Source organism: Xiphophorus hellerii, chromosome 14, assembly GCF_003331165.1.
Source record: "Xiphophorus hellerii strain 12219 chromosome 14, Xiphophorus_hellerii-4.1, whole genome shotgun sequence".
Classification (NCBI taxonomy): domain Eukaryota; kingdom Metazoa; phylum Chordata; class Actinopteri; order Cyprinodontiformes; family Poeciliidae; genus Xiphophorus; species Xiphophorus hellerii.
In genome coordinates this window covers 23,101,415-23,119,196 of record NC_045685.1, presented here as the reverse complement: position 1 = coordinate 23,119,196, position 17,782 = coordinate 23,101,415, and the positions used below count along the sequence as shown (strand labels likewise).

The window sequence follows — 17,782 nt, the reverse complement described above, 5'->3', positions numbered from 1 at the left end:
ATTATTTTTAAACACAATCCTTTGGTAAGCTAACTGTAACGTCGCACCGTGAGCTCACATCATGGCAAAGAAACGGTCCTTTACATGCAGTACCTCACAGACCACTAGGGGGCTCCCACCACACAGTTTGAGAATGACCGCTTTAATTCTGTAAGTTGCTAAATTTGGTGTTTTACCTGCTTGGTTGTGACCCTTTGGCTGTAAAAATAACATCTAAACTTCTAAAATGCAGAAGACTTTCCATGAAATTACTTCGCCTCAAAATTTGAGAAGTCCAACGGCTCCCAGATCCTGGGGTATACTTCAATGTGGACTCAAAAGCAAACACGTCCATACATGACCTGTGTTACATGGTAAACTCTGTGTTACATGGTAAACTCTTCACATTGACCTGTATGCGACACCAAGCTGATAAGGTTGAGAGTCAGCGGCATCTCTGCCATTCGCTTTATTTTTGGAACAGCAACTAATTAGAAAATATAGAAACTTGTAGGGTATATCAATGAGTGATTATAAGGACTTTAAGAAAACAAAAAAAATCGTGGAAAGAAATAACTCAAATCCAGGGTAAGGATGAAAAACCTCTGACGCCATTGCTGAAATTGTAGAAAATGAAGAAATTTATCTTGAGAAATTTAGGAAATGGGTATGATTGGCTCTGAAAGCGTACCGATTTCTGCTCAACCCTGACGTGATCCGATACCGTTTTATCAGCATATTGGATTACCTTCCACCTGCACATCTCGGCGTTTAATGGCACACAAAAGTGAAAGCAGAGAGTAAGACAGAAACTTCCTAATTTGAGAAAGACAAAGCTTTCAGTCAATCACCACATGGTGATACGTTGGACCTGCAGGCAAGGTTGGCTACCACCAAAACCTGAGAAAACCGGGTCTTGGTGGGCAATGTCTGGAAAGAGTTTCTATCCAAATTGACGAAGACTTCCAGTTGTTGTGGTTTGAGGGTTAGTGGTGTCTACCATTCCGGCATTGATCATCCATTGGTGGTCACAGTCAAGCTTAAGGAGGCTCAAGGAAGCCAAAAAAAGAAAATGCAACTTTCAGTTGGCCTCAAACAAGTTGGAAACCTGTCTTGGGACAACACCTAGGTAGTGGCAGTCCAGGTTGGTGGTATCAAATTTGAAGAAAGTGGACCAGAGATTGCTTCAACTATGAATGATCACAATTCTCACCACCCGGGGGAAACGGTACTTCGAGGCTTAGCAGTGTTCAATGTAGTAGATTTTTGGCAAATACATTTTTATGACATCTCTTAAACAGACGGGGATTTTCAGCTGACAATACATTATAAGTGAACACAACAGCAACTGTTGAAAACATTTAATAAGGTCTTCAAGTTGAAGTGTAGGAGTTTGAAGTTTAAGAGAGAGTACTTAGGAACAGAAGAAATGAAGGGGAAGAAAATGAAGTCCCTGTGTGGGGTCAAAACTGTATTTACAGATTGATTACTGCTCTGAAGAACACCTTGACCCTCCAACGCACTTCAGGTTGCATGTAGAGATACATAGGTAAACACACACACCAACACACACACCCCCTCACACAAGTACACGCAGATTCGGACACAGAGTCAGAACGCCCGCTTCGCCTCAGTGCAACCAGGAGTCGATCAATATTGAGGGCAGAGCCACAATGCTGTTCTCCATCATGACTATCAAACACACACACACACCCCTCTCTGCTTCTCTTTCTGTCTCAGATCGATGGCTGTCCGCTGTGTCCACGGTTACCGAGCATCGACCCCCGTCGTAAATGGCGACCACGGAACCTGGGGAATTAGTGTGTGATTGATTGACAGACTGCTTCAAAGACACCAGCACCATATAGACCTCTCTTTCTCTCTCTCTCTCTCTGTGTGCGTGTGTGTGTGTCGGAGACAATATATATTTTCCTGCGTACCTGGGAGAGTGTGTGTGTGCGTGTGGGTGTGTGTGTCAGTGTTCCCCTGTGGCCTGTCTGCACCTCATTTACCCATCTGTTTTTCCGTTCCTGTGCATCTTAATGCTTTTCGAAGGGCGGATGGAGGAAAGAAGAAGTCGTAAGAGGGAGAAAATAAAAAGACGCATTACACAAATTGAGAAGGAAAGCAGTGAGTCATCATCATAACATGAGAATACAGAAAACATTAGAGATTAGATGAGTGTAAACTTTGCTGTGACTGACTTTGGCGTTGATGCACTAATCTACAACATCTTTGTGACTTTTATTTCAGCTGTACTGATCGGGATGGGCTGCAATATGGTATTTAAATACATAGTGCTATCCAAAAAGGCAAGCAATGTGGGATCCAGAGGAACATTATCATTAAAAACTGATGAAAAGTTTATTTTTGGAGATGTAAAGTTTGGCAGTAACCCATAAGCTACAAAAATCCAGAATATGTTACTGCAGTTAAAACTCTTGCCAACTGAAAGAAAACGATCACAGAGATGCTTTGATACACTAACACTAAATAAATGCTACAAGAACACACAGGATTCAGTTGGAAAGTTTGACTTATAGACGGATTTCTGATGAAACATAACATTATCTTTCCATGTCCATAAACACAAGCCACCTGGACCTCACAGGTACAAGCGGCCACATTAATACTACTTTCAGTAATATAAGGTTTTCACTTCATAGGACTTGTGATTTCTACAATGCCCATTCAAAGTAGAAGAAGAAAAAGGAACTGTTTAGAAAGAATAAAGGAATTTCTCGACCAGGAAACCAATGTCCTTGTAGTTCTTGAGAAATAAGTTATCCATATAGGAAAAACAAAATAATCTCTCCTCATTGTACTTCTTAACAAGTGTCATTGTTTTACAAAGTGTTACAAAGATTTGGATGGGATGTAGAACTTTGCAGAAAGCCCAAGAAGACCCTAGTTAGGGGTATCGTCCTCAAGGGCAAGTCTACTTTAACTTTTAGATTCATATCAATCAATCAAATAAATGGTTCATTTGCAGGAATCTGTAACTTAGCTGAATGCTGAAGAGGAAATTAAGCCATTTGATTCCAGCAACACCTAATATTTGAAAGACTACGGCTTTGAACCCCTGACCTTGTGGAAGACAACAAGGCAGAGGTCAAATTCAAATAGACAGTGTTTAGATTTGACCAGAGTGAACTTCAACGTGTCACATTAAATGATAAGAACATTTCGAGAACTATTTCTCTTTTGCTTAGTTTATGTTGTTCTATTGTTTGATTTGAAAGAACAGCAGGTGCTTGTTGTGTAGGTTTATAAGAAAAGCTTAACTGGTAATAAAAAAAAAATGTAAGTGACCCAACTCCAATGCAAGCAAATCATCTGTTTTCCAAAATCCTTGGTTCACTCTTAATGTCTCTGGAAGAACCAAGAAATTATACTGGTCCAACAATGACTGAAGATGCTTGATGATAAATGGAAAATCAAGAAATCTATAAAATCAGTAAAATTATAACTTTGCGGTTGTTATTTGGCAGAGTAGGCAGGTATATCTATATGTTTATTGGACATGGATAGACGTATAGTCCCCATCCACCTGTGGGACAGTTTCGTAAAAGTGGACGGTGAGGTATAAAAGTATTACAAAAAAAATCTACTTCAAAACTATCTCTAGTGTGAACAAGGCCTTAGTTGAGTGAAAACAGAAATCCACACTTCAAGCTATACTGTTTAAAATAAACTTCAGAATTGGTCGATTAGCTTAAGATCCATGCAGCTGTTCCTCTTAGCCAGGCACTTGAAACCTGTTTTTTATGTCAGTTGGTACCTGGACAGAGTTGTAGCAGATGAAGACTTGTATCATCTTGTATCTTCAAGATGATACAAGTCAGTTTTACATCCAAAATGTTAGTTTTCTGTACCTTCAATCTGTCTAAACTACAGTTCCTTTTTCTGCTTCATGGCCTAAAAGCTAAGTCAAAATTTGGCAAGATAAAACCAACTAAGATGTCCTCTCTGTATGCTACCTGCACACGCTCTTTCATGGCTTCATATTTGCTGCTGCTGGTGATCTTCAAGACCACTGAACCCCCCACTGAGCTTGCGTGAAACCCTCCCCATTTGCCAGTCATTGTAAATATTTAATTGACTGCACCTACATTTCAGAAGGAGTGCTCTAAGAGACGGAGTGACACTTTGAATAAAACAAAACAGGGAAACGGAGAAATTGCTCTTTGTGTTCTGGATTTAGAAACACACGTCTGGATTTTTTTTGTTGTTTGTTTTGCTTCCTTTTTATTCTTGCGAGCACTTAGGAGCGCCAATTTACAAATGCAGTAGATTGCTCTTGTGCTGAGTCAAAGAGATTTCAGCTCAGCACTCTGGCACTTAGATCGCCCATCTTCAGCCTTCACCAACTGTCCAAGACGCCCATTTGAAGCCATTCTGCACCAGCCATTTTGGGCTATTTCTAATAACCTCAGTGACTTTAAAGTAATTGTATCTGCACGTTCTTTGGCTCTCAGATGTTATTGCATAAGTAAATTACTCCAGAGGCATTACAGCTGGTATTAAGGATCAATCATGAAACCTCTTCTTAAGGTTTATATACAGGATTTGTTACAGGAAATCCTAAGGAAATCAAATTAGATAATAAATAAATGGGGGATGAGACGTCTTGAACAGCATCTGCATTCAGAACATAAGTTGCTTTACATTGTGAACCAGAACAAACCACATTTCTACTGCCTCACAGAAATTCTTTCATAAATTCTTTGGCTTATGAAATAGAATAATGTTACACTGCCTTTCACTTTAAATGGTTGTTTCTATTTGAAGTGTATGAACTCTACATTTTGCAATTACCTGCTTAAACACACTGACAAAAAAGAAAAAGTACAACACCAAGTAAAGAACTTAAAAAAGATTTGATTCAGGTTTTATTTGGTTAGCTAGCAGATCAGACCAGAATATGTGAAGTAATTAATTATCAAATAGGAAGCTTTTCTTACATTTTTTTCCTTCATTTTAAATTTATCATAAAACTCAGTCAGACTTGAAAAAAAAAAACCTTCCTGGAGACTTTTGAGAGTCACTTATTTTTAATATGTTTTAAGTATTTAATCAGCTATAATTTCCACCCTCATTTACCTTTTGATCGACTCTTTCCACCAAAAAAATAATATCATAAATTGTCTTGGGGAGTTGTAGCAGGAAGACAATTTGTTCATACTGGACTTGATTTTTCCTTTATAAAATTGATCAATTATAAGTTTATTTGAAAATCCTAAAAACAAAATTCTCAAGGAGTTCAGTTTTTTAGTCACTGATAAAGTAAAAGTCATGCTTCAGCTGAACTTTTAAATATGCACACTGCAGAAATACAAAATCTTACCAAGTAGTTTTGGTCTGGTCTCTAGGGCAAATAACTTAGTACACATGAAATGAGACAAAACTAACTTAATAATCACTTTTCAGCAAGATATAGAGGCTTGTTTTAAGTAAATAATGCCTCAATATTTATGAAAAAGGTCTAGTTCCATTGGTAGATTATTTTACTTATGACAAGATATTTTTTCCCATGTTTTTAATTAAATAATCTGCAATTGGAACTAGAAATTTTCACAAATATTAAGGAATTATTTACTTAAAACAAGCTCTTATATCATGCTGAGAAGTTACTTGTAAGTTAGTTTTCTCGTGTTTCAAGTGTACTAAGATATTTGCGCTACAAAAACCAAACCTACTTGGTAAGATGTTGTGTTTTTGCAGTGTAAGTCATGTAAAGTATCTGATGTTTGTGTCAAAATCCAACCAACAAACATTTGCCATGATGAAGATTCATAAAAACGCGATAATTATAATTTAAATGCATTTCAAAGTAAACATTTCCAGACTGCACCAGTGGGGGGCGCTTGTTGCTAAATGCCTCTAGTTCAGTGTTTCTTGAGAAAAGCAGCACAAAGTGATGCAGGAGGAGGAGGAGGAGGAGGAAGATGAAAAAGACTTGATGTGACTTCAGAGCTCTCCGGCCTTCCTCCTCTTCCTCGTCTTCATCTCGTTCTCTGCAGGTGCGCGGCAGAGTCCTCACACCCGGGTTTCCTTTCAGGAAGAAGCTGAACGATCCGCATTTTCAGGAGTGTGTGTGTGTGTGTGTTTGTGTGTGTGTTGGAGTCTCCAAAATGTGAAGATAGAGGCGATAAATGAAAATAAATATACGTTTATGTTCCAGCGGTGTGTGTGGGTGTGCGTGTGTGTGTGTTGGAGGACAAGGCGAAGCATTGAGCTGTTTCTGAAGTGAATTAACAAGTCAAATGAGTGCCGCATCACCCTGCATAGGTTACCACACACACACACACACACACACAAACACACTCCCACGCTTATCATCACAGCGTCTTTGTTGAGGAAGATGAGGCCAATTAAACTGATATCACTCTCTTGTTGTCGTTTAAAGCCTCTCTTTGATCTTTGTGTTTTATTTTTTTTACTTTTTCCAACCTTCCTCCATTTTTTTGTTCTTATAAATGTCTCTCTTCACCTTCTTTTTGCAGTTTTTCACATCTATGATGTTCTTATTTAATTTTGTTTTCTTCCATCTTGAACTTTCTTGGTCCTCTGCTCCAGTCCTTCCTCCTTCCTCTTTCTTTCTAACGGTGTGATAAATGTCCATCTGCGATCGGCCGATGCCCCCCATTGACGTGGCGCCCGCGAGGTCGTAAACAACAGCCCGTCTCCCCCGGCAACGTGGCGTCTCCATGGACGCGGGGCCGCTAAGACGACCGACTCTGCGTGTGTGCGGCCGAGGCGGAATGCGACATCCGACGACTGCCAAGTGTGTGTGTGGTTGTTATATATGTAGTGTGTGTGTGAAAGCTAATGAGCGATCATAAGTGAGCAAATGTTTTCTCTGGGTTCCACTAATGCTCAACAAACACACACACACACACACACACACACTTATAGATCAGGTATGTGTGTGTGTGTGTGATTAGTATGCCACAGTGAGCTGTGTCCATATGTCACCAAACACAAGCATGTTTTATTTATCCTGGAGAGGAAGAGGGGGAGAAGGAGGCCAACAGTCACTGTCAAGGGGATGGAAGGAGGGATGGAGGGAAACTGGCAGGACGGGAGGAAAAAAAAGATTAGAGAGGTGAGAAGATGGAGGATGGAGGGAAGTCTGGAGTTTGGAGAGGCTCTCCATTAAAGAAGAGATGGTGAGGTAAAAGGAGATGGAAGTTACAGGATGCAGGGCCGATCAAAGCATTTTTGGGGCCCCAAACAGATTTTCATTTGGGGCCCCCCCATACCAACATGTCAAAACCAGCTGACATGCTTACTGTTATTAGCATAATTTCTAATAAGTTTACATTGTTAAAATTACAGGAATAGCAAATAAAATGAAATGTATTTAGTGATATTTAAGTTTGCCATTTTATTTGAACCATTTCGCAGTAACATCAGCTGATAAACATTAAATTTACAGTTAACAAGTTCAATATGTTAAATTTCCCCAGCAGCCAAAAGCAGGAAGAAATTCACCATTATTTGTGTAACAGCTATTAAAATAATCTAGAAATAGTTTTTCCATGTGTAAAACCATTTAATTTGTATTATTTGATGTTTACATACATGTTGGTTTCAAACTAACATCTAAACTGAGACTTCAGAGCTTTAGAGTGAGGAAGCTCTGACAATAATTCAGAGCCTGAACTCTAAAATCTTGTCACCAAAGTTAAAATATTTTTATAATATTCCGACTTCTTCTTGGTCATATTATGAGTTTATTCTCAAAATTACTTAGACTTTATTTTCTTAATATGATTTTCTGTCCTTCCACTTTATTCTTGTATTAATTTGATATACTATTGTCATTTTCAGAACACAATGTGTTTATTCTCGCAATATTAAAACTTTTTCGGTCAGATGATTTTATTCTCTATCATCATATTATATTATTACAACTTTATTCTCATATGATGAGTTTTTTATCATCTGACTGGCAACATTAAGACTTAACTCTTGTAATAATTCGACTTACTGTCGTTATTTTAGCAACACAATGACATTATTCTCATATCAAACTTCTTGAACATCTTTTTTCTCACAATATTATGAATTAATTCTTGTAATTTAATGTCTTTTTCTTTTATCCTGGCCCTAACAATCCATCATCACGGATGGTACTTTATGGAACATATTTCATATTTTAAATAAAAATTAGTTTTTTTAAGTCTGGGAAATTAGTGGTCTATATTATTAGATCAACCGATAGAGGAAAAAGCAGCAGAAACAAAAGTGAAAGTGAAAGTAAAAGAGAAAAGTGACAATAGCTGATAAAAAAAAGGATATTGAAACAAAAATGAAAGTTTAAGATTAATAGTAGAGGGATGAAGTCTGGTCAGATAAACAAAAAAAAGTCACTAAATATGCAAAAAAGTTCAAAGGTTATAAAACAGAGATTTGGGGATCAGGATGAAAAAACAAGAAGAAAAGAGCAGAAGAAAAATAAAGTTAAGAAATTAATTTAAAAACGGGGCAGAAAAGGAAAAATGAAAGAAGTATGGAGCAGCTTTGGGGACGTCCGAAGAGTCAGGAGGACGAGAAAAGGAAGAAGTGAAGGAATAAGAGGAGTGACAGATGGACAGAAAAAAACTGGCAAGAAAGAAAAAGATTGAATAAGGGACAAGATGGAGAACATGAAGGAAATGTAAGACGATGGAGACGTTTTCAGTTAAAGGGATAAAAGAAAGGATGGAAAAGAAAGTTAAGATGAAGAGAGAATTGGGAAAATTGCAGATTAAAAACAGATTAAGAAGAAACAAGAGTAAAAGTTGAGATTAAGAAATCCTCCATGTTCAACATGGAGGACAAAGGAAAGAAAAAACAAAACAAGATGAGAAAAAAGAAAAGGAGAGATTTAGAGAAGAGACAAAAATATGAAATTATTGAGAAAAGCAAGAGAATAGGAAAGATGGATTGTTGCTAAAAGAGCAAAAAGAAGGAGAACAGGATAGAAAAGGAGGGAGGAAACACAAAGAACAGAGGAATAAATAAAAATATTCCACTGGAATGAATGGAGGAAAAGATGAAGGTGAAACATTAAGATTAAACAAAATAAGATGGAGGTGAAGGGATTAAAAAAATAAGATGATAAATGAAAATATTTAGTCAAAAATAAATTCTAGATTTAGAAAAATGAGTAAAAATATAAAGAAGAAACTGTTGAAGGAAAGATGAGAGAAAAAGGAGGGAATCTGCAACAAGAAAAACATGAAATTATGAAACGAGAAACGAGTGGTTCAAGAAAAGAAGAATAACAAAGACAGGAAGAGGGAAGAAGGGATGACTAACATCAGGAGGAAGAGAAGAAAGTGAGTAAAGATGGGAGGAAGGGACAGGAGGAATAAAAGAGGTGGGAGGGATGGACAGATGGAGGAGTGGGACCCCAGAGACGTGTCATTCATCACACCACCCAGCAATCTGCACTCCTTCACCCTCCTTCTCTTCCCCTCATCCATCCATCCGTCCGTTTGTTCCTCCGTTCATGATACTGTCACAGTTCTAGTCTGTCTTTCTTTCTTTTCCTCCCTTCCTCCATCTTTCTCCCAGGACTTTGGCAGTCATTTTTAGGTTTCATTGTCTCCTCTGGCGACATCCCTCCATCCCTCTCTCCATCCACCCTCCGGTCTCTTGGCTCCTCCCGCCATTTTCACTTTCTGTGTCAGCGAGAGCAAAACGACGACAACCAAACGGATCGGATCCTTGAAAGAGGAAGACAAACCCAACGAGAAGCGCTAAAGAAACTGATTCAACTATGAAGAGCAGATGAGTTAGAGAGGAAATTAAATATAAACAAAGACAAAACAGGAGAAACTACAACCAGAGAGACGATGTGGGAAATATAGTGAAGTTCTTTAAAGTTCAGAACCACCATGTAAATGAACAATAAAAACTATTAGAAACAAGAAGTTTGGGGCACTTTGTTCTGGTTTCCACCCGAATACATCACAACACAAACAATGACAGATTTTTGTTTCTTCGTTTTCTTTTCAAATTATTTTGGCTTATTAAACATTTGTCCCATCAGCGAATCACAGCCAAGATTAGGGCTGGGCAATAAATCAATAACAATATATATCCTGACAGAAAAATGATCAATATCAATATCAATACATCTATTATCAATAATTTCACTGAACGCCAATCCAGAACCGCACAGCATTCTGGGAGATGTAGGCAGAGGAAATACTATAGTTGCTCAACCCTTTTTCATAGATGATATCATAAAAAACAACATAATGGAGTGAAAACTGTGGATAAAACAGAGGAAATATCACGTCACCAGATTGGCCGTATTTCAGATATTAAAAACAACAAAAAACGAATCAATTAATCAATAGACTGATATGAAACATATGAAACGCTTATATCGTGATACATTTTTCAGCCATATTGTCCAGCTCAGATCACATGTGTACGTCTGTGCAAGTAAAGAGTTACAAAAACACGTTTTTTGTTTTTTTAAACATGAAACTGCTCCCTAATTCTGTCGATCGCCTCCTGTCTTCGGACGGTTAAGATTTCCTAGTCAAGTGAACCGATTGCCTAGATTTCTACTGACAAAGTCCTTAACGTCACACAATCTGGATGGATGCTAGCAGGTTTGATGAGCTAACTGGGTGCGTAGCCGTGTTTCTTCTCCACCGGGGGAGCCACACAGACAGGAAGTGAGGACATTAACGTGTCTCTTACCGGTGTGGGACAGCAGGTTGGGGGACAACAGGCCGGGGAGCCCCGGGTGCAGCAGCCGGGGGCTTTCCTGCATCCCAGCACCGGAGCAACGCTTGGGAGGACGGCCGGGGCGAGAGCTGCAGGAGAGAGACGCACATTATTTAATTACTATTCATGAATTACAACGACACAGTAAGAGCAAAGAAACACAGGCAGGATTCTGATTTAAACACACTGAGGAAATCAAGGCTGAAAGGACGAAACTCCATGCAGAATAAAAGACATTTTTCACCTAGAATTTAGAATAATATGTTTCATGTTAAGAAAAATAATTGTTTAGCTGTCAAAATTTTTAATTTTCTGATTATTTAGCATCATCCACCCACCGCAAACAGATATTGGAAAGTATCTCATTGAACAGCTCTTATTTATGATTATTTTAGTAATCAACTATTTAGTGATTAATCGATTAATTGGATTAATCAATTATACATTTTGCTGATTTTTAAATGAACCTCTAGTCTTTTTATGCGTTATTTGAAATACATTATAATATGCATGTAAAAAAATTATAAATAACTATAAATAATATACTGTAAATAAGGAAATCAACATGTTAGTGAATTTGGACCGAGTGAAGCTAAACTTTACCACTTGAGAAGTTTCGGGTAAAACCTGTTTATAGACAAAGATGTTTCTTTATTTTAAATCCAAATTGCGTGTATATATTTTTAACAGTTTTGACTAAATATCTGTTCACAGTGTGTTGTTCTTTTAGGAAAAGGCCTTTTTTGAGTCTCAATACTCCAGTTGACGATTAATCGATTGTTAAATAAGTTGCCGATTATTTTAATAATCGATTAATCACGAACCATTCGATTAATTGTTTCAGCCCTAGTCTGATTTAACGCCATGAGCCACATTTATCTTAATATTACTTAATCTAAATAATAACAACCACATAGTTTTTCTGTACAACTTGCAGCTTGTTTCCAGGTTTGTGAACAACTTGGCTCGGAGATTAGCGCTCTGATCCGAATGTCACCAGGAAATGATAACAGCTGGATGCTCCAGCAGACACCGCAGGTCACTCGGACTTAATCAAATCACAAACTGTCGCCCAACAGCAGCTCATAAGCACTTTTTGCTGAAGCTTGCATGATTTGCACATAAAAACACCCCTCAAGACGTGTGGGGAGTTACTCGACAGAAATATCGTCTTAACTTTAACGAAAAATGGTTAAAAAAAACACCAGCCACACTTATTACCAAATAACTCAGTTCCTCACTATTAAAAATGGAAAGAGAGGTTATAGTAAAGTTATTAAAAAGTTAGATTAGCAAATAAACCAGAAATCTGCATCACTGTAGCACCTAAACACCGTCAAGAACTGTATTTTATTTTATTTTTGTCATGAAATATGCCAACGGTTTTAATTGCTTTCTGCCTTATTGCAACAACTCATAGCACACTGCAAAAACACAAAATGTTACCAAGTATTTTGTCTAGTTTCTAGTGCAAGTATCTCAGTACTCTTGAAATAAGACAAAACTAACTTACAAGTAACATTCCTGCAAGATATAGGAGCTTGTTTAATGTAAATAATTCCTTAATTTTGATGAAAAAGTTCTAGTTCCACTAGTAATAAATTTACTAAAGACAATATATTTTCCCATGTTTTAAGTGAAATAATCTGCCAGTTTAACTAGTACGTCTCCATAAAAATTAAGAAATTACTTACCCAAAACAAGATCAGTGTTTTTGCTGAAAAGTTGTAAGTACGTTTTTTTTCTTATTTCAAGTGAACTAAGATATTTGTACTAGAAACTAGAACCGAAATACTTGTTAAGATTTTGTGTTTTTTCAGTTTCGATCTAAAGATTCAATATTATTCAAAGGTTTAACATACAGTATGTACATTAACATTACAAGGAGGCAGCAGCAGCTGCCAACAATAAAGTCCTGCAATAAAAAGTGAGGGGAGCTAAAACGGTCACTGTTCTACCCCTTCTCATGGATATATACTTAAACTAAATTAATATTTTAAGCTTTACTGCAAAAAAATATATAAATAAAGTACATAAAACAATGTAAATGCAGTTTTTATTCATGGTCTAATTGTTTTTATCTGCTTTTATCCTTATCTGTAAAATGTAAAACCTCTGAGATGCATGTTAAAAACACAAAATGTACACTATTTTTTTAATGAAAAACATTTAGATCCAAATTTCAAAAGATTATCTGAGAAACTTTGACACATAAATCAACTTGTGCAAGAATAAAACATGTAACCATCATTATAAATACACAGGAATTCATGTTCTGCATGTACAAATGAAGCTGAATAAACACACAGTGTTTCATTCAGTCTCTAACACACACACACACACACACACACGCCCACGCACAAACACACAAAATAAGCTACTCTATTATTCATGTGCACGTAGGCATAAATAACCACAGTCAAACACTGTATTACAGTAACTGCACACATGCAATTTAACATAAAGGGAGGCACACATACACACACTGGAGGTGCGCATGCAGGCCAACTCTCTGCAGGGTGGCTAAGTAACAGATGGCCATCCAAAGTCATTTACACCTAGAGAGAGGAAAAAAATAAAACCTGTATATGGCAAAAGCCCACAGTGTCACGGCATGAGAACAGAAATGAAGAGAGGAAATAATGTACGGGCAGCAAGTTAAATTAGGGCATACAATAATAACGGCAGTAGAACCTTGAGAGGACTTCTGCTGGACTCGTTATGGACTATTCTCAGCCTCTGGTTGCATCTGGTTACATGTTTAAATTATTTCAGACTTTAAAAACATGGGCTGTGTTTTTAGATTTATTTTTGTTTGTCAAACTCAATCTGAATGTTCCTGTTGTGCCAGAATGGATCTATTAAACCAACTGTTACGTTATCAATAAATTGCTGTTTCAGCATTTAATAACGGTTTCTTAAAATTAAATATTATTGAACATCTTTTCACACTGGTCAGTTCATCCAGGAGTTTCGATTGTTTTGCGTTTTTTTTGTTTTGTTTTTGGTGCTAACTTAGAAATATTTGTAAGAAATTAATTTTGCGCTAATGTACGATGTTAAATGTAACTTTTTATTAATTGCCGTATTGATCATGGACTATAACTTGACATCAAGTAAGGCGGAGGCACCAGTCACTTAAACCTAATTGTTGTCTTTTTTTTACCAATTTTGAGAAATTCTTTCTTTTTAAATCTGAAAAAAATGATAATCTGTTGATTTTGTATGAATTTTGCAGATATGTTAAGTAGAGGTACTTATTGATGGTATTTGGAGTCCAGAGGGCCCATAAAACGCCACGGCGGGCCAGATTTGGTCCCTGGGCCTCGAATTTGACACGTAATTTTAAAAAATCTCAAATTACACAACATACATAACAAGCTAACAACAACAAACACGCTGTTTTCCAAAAATAATGTTCAGTATATTACAAATAAAACTATTTCTGAAATGGATTCTTCAAACAATTGAAGAAAACTACAGACAATCTTCTTTATAAGATAGAGTCTACAGTCAGAGGCTGCCTCAGATTCACTGTAATACAGACTGCTACAGCAGATCCTTCGTACTCACAGCCGTTAGCATCTACAACTTTTTGAAGAAATTTATTTAATATGAGTTACAACAACACTAAATTTGCCTCTGGAATAAAAAAAAACAATTTTTAATTTGATGCAAACCATCTCCTAGCAAGGAGAAAGCTAGCTTTGAATCATTAGCTGCAGCTAACCCATAGAGTTATTAACTATTTTTACAATGGTTTGATAAATTAAGCAAATTAATTGTCACCCTTTACAAATGTTAAAAAAGAGCAACAATAAAGAGTGAGCTAGGAAGCAGAAAGAATCCTGCTAAAGCTAACTTTCATATGTTTAGCTAAGGCTAACTAGCCTGGCTATAGCTGGCTAGGTAGTTAAAAGGCTTCAAAACAACTTTCCTTTTTCAATCATGCCTGTTGAAATAAACTGAGGGATTTCTACTATAGTAGTTTATTTAATTTAATGTTCAAATGTCAATTTTTTACTGCTTTACTGTCGGCTAGCTAAAACTGCCTAACAAACATAAAACTGACAAACCAGGGTGCTTTTTCTGTTAAAAGAGTCTTTTCTTTCCACATGCTTGCTCAGTATGAGCTGCAAAGTCAGTAACTTCATACAATCTGCTGGGTTTGCTTAGACAGGGACTTTTCTCTTTATCTGTATATAAACTGGTATGGATTTAGTTTATATACAGATTTTTTAATTTCAAAATTAAAAAATTTAATTTTGAAATGAAATTGTAACTGGAATGAAAGTACTTTTTGTCTACTTTCTAGTGGAAATGCCTAAGAATAGTTGAAATAAGACTAAATTAGCTTACAAGTAACTTCTCAGTGCAATACAGGAGCTTGTTTAAGCAATAATTCCTTAATATTGATTTAAAAAAGATTATATGGGAAAAAATATCTTGTTACAAGACGAAAAATCTGCTCGTTTTTTACTAATCCTTACTGAAAAGTTACTTATTTCAAGTGTATTAAGATATTTCCACTAAAAACTAAACCAAAATACTTTTTTGCAGTGTAGAAAAAAATTGGAGGTTTGTCGTGCTTTAGCAGAAATATCCAGTCAGTACAGAACCAGAACAGAGCAGAGGGGATGTTGGTCTTTTCAGGAACATGTTGAGTAAATCGGTCAGATCCCGGTGGGAGGAGCAGAGTGTGTGTGCATGTGTGGGTGGGTGCATGGGTGTGTGGGTGTGTGTGCTAAAAGTTGTGAAGAGAAAACGACTGCAAATGTTTTTTGGGTGTGATCTGCATGTGAGAAAAAAAGCAGAAGGATTCAAAGGAGCATGAAGACAGAAAGGCATGAACCTTCACTTCCACCATGAACTCCACTTCACCTCTTTCTCCCTCCATCACACACACACACACACACACACACGCAAAACAATCACTTTGCAGGCAGTTGCGTACACCAACACACACTCACAGGTGTTCACATTCAAACCTTAAAGCGCCTCTGTCATCATGCTGAAAGCTGCTACCTTTCAGCATGTTACAGTAGCAGCTGTAGGTGTGTGTTCAACTGCATCCATCCATGTGTAAGCAACTTTAAGGTGTGTATCCACGTGAATCCAAGCCTTGTGTGTATCTGCAAAGGACACATGATATCGGCTTCTCATTAGCCTTACAGTTCTTTGTTCAGAGTAATGACTGCAGCGTGTGTGTGCGTGCGTGTGTGTGTGTGTGTCCCGTAGGGTTGCCATATGTTGGGCATTAATCCTCGTCAACGGTCCACTCTCCTTACAGCACCGAGCTCAGGAACAAAGAACAGGTCACACACACACTCAGAAGCGACACACTACGCATGCAGAGAGTGTGTGTGCAGTCCATTGACCTACATTCACATGGTGACTTTTCACCTTGACCATGTTCGGAGTTTTAAAGAGAAACAAATCCATTTCTCCTACACCAGATCGAGTTTCTTACTACAAATAGTACATGAAGTTACATAAAAGGGAAAGGGTGCACCACTGGCTGACCTTTGACCTTCACAGTTACTAATATTCACACTGTAGGGAGATTCGGGAGGACACATTTATGAGTCCAGAAGAAACCAACTAGAGGAAGGAACAGAGGAATCTGGAGATCTTGGAGTTTCTAATGAGGACAGAACAGCTCTTTCAAGAGTCAACCAGATCAAATCTGGAGACCGTTCACACCGGTTCTGTTTGATCCGCTTTAATCCAACTCCAATTTGTTTTTGTAGAAAGTCCAGTTCATTTGAGGAGGTGTGAATGTGCAATCAGGCCAACAAGTAAAGTCTGGTCCGCCCAAAAACCTTGGCCTCTCTTTGGTTGAAGTGAACTCTGGTTTGGTTCGAATGTGTATGTGAACATCAAGCGGACCACAGACCGCTCCAAAAGCAGGAAGTGGACTACAGCGCAGGGAATTCTGGGTAAATACAACCAAAACAAATGTGAGAGTCTACCGTTAGCAGGAGAAATCCTACAACTGCTCAAATTTGACAATACTCCATATTTTTAAAAATTTTGTGAAGAAGAAAGCTGAGCTCTGTCTCTGAGATTTTCATGTTGCTTCCTTCAGTGGTTCTTGGTGCAGCACCCCCACAGGTGACGAGGGGAACAGATTTTTCAATTAGTTCATTTTAATGAATGCAGTGTGAAAGCAAAACGCAGCAGCTGAAAATGTAACAAATGTTACCACTTTTGGTCCCAAATCGAACCGAGTCTACTGGACCATCAGGTGTGAAAACAGCCTTAAAGTCCTCTGATCATTTTGTTTTCAATGGAAGTTATTTATTTAAAATTAGCAGCAACATGAAGCAGCTTGTGGTAAAAGTATTTAAATAAACACTGATCCAATCAGAACGTCTATCCGGACTAAATAACACAAAGATGCAAATATTTCACAGGTGGTTCATGCAGACAACCAAAACACAGGATGGATATTTATTTTAAAAAAGACAAATAATATCCAAGATGCACAAAGGAGTGTTATTGCAGATCCTTCCTCCCAGCAGCTGTTAGACTTTATACCCATTACGGATCCCAATAAACCCAATAAATGTTTACATCCCTGCTGGTATTTAAACAATAATTCCCACAGTTTTTACTCATCTGTTTTTCAGGTGACGGGTTCTGATCCAAAATGTGTAAATTGATGTAATTCGATCTAAAGAACAAAACCCAAACTGTCAGAAAATCATAACATGAACCAACATGGGCTGAAATGCTGCTGAGGAAGGAAGAAGCCAAAAGAAGTATTTTCAAAATATTTGACAGATTTACTAAAAACTGAGCAATTCAGGTCAGAAAGATAACTTATAACTGATTTTAGTCAAAATGATTTACCTTTGGAAAATGAGCTTTAAGTAGGTATTATTATTTTTCAATAAGCAAACATTTCTTTTTTAACAATTTTATTGTTTTAATGTAATAATCAAATTTAAAAGTCATGTTTTCATTAACTGTTAGGAGAAAATCGGTATTATTAAGACAAATAAAAGTATCTTAATTTAATCAGGTTTATCTAACTCTAGTGAGGATGAAATGAATGGACTTT

The 17,782-nt window shown here is 37.2% G+C and overlaps 1 protein-coding gene across 1 annotated transcript in view; it reads right to left on the bottom strand.

Moving 5' to 3' along the window:
- LOC116733224 (dachshund homolog 2-like) overlaps positions 1-17,782 on the bottom strand; it is a 98,037-nt gene that overhangs the window by 26,674 nt on the left and 53,581 nt on the right. The window contains exon 2 of the mRNA XM_032584005.1: positions 10,690-10,805. Within this exon, the coding sequence (XP_032439896.1) occupies positions 10,690-10,805 (116 nt within the window). The remainder of the gene's footprint in view (positions 1-10,689; positions 10,806-17,782) is intronic.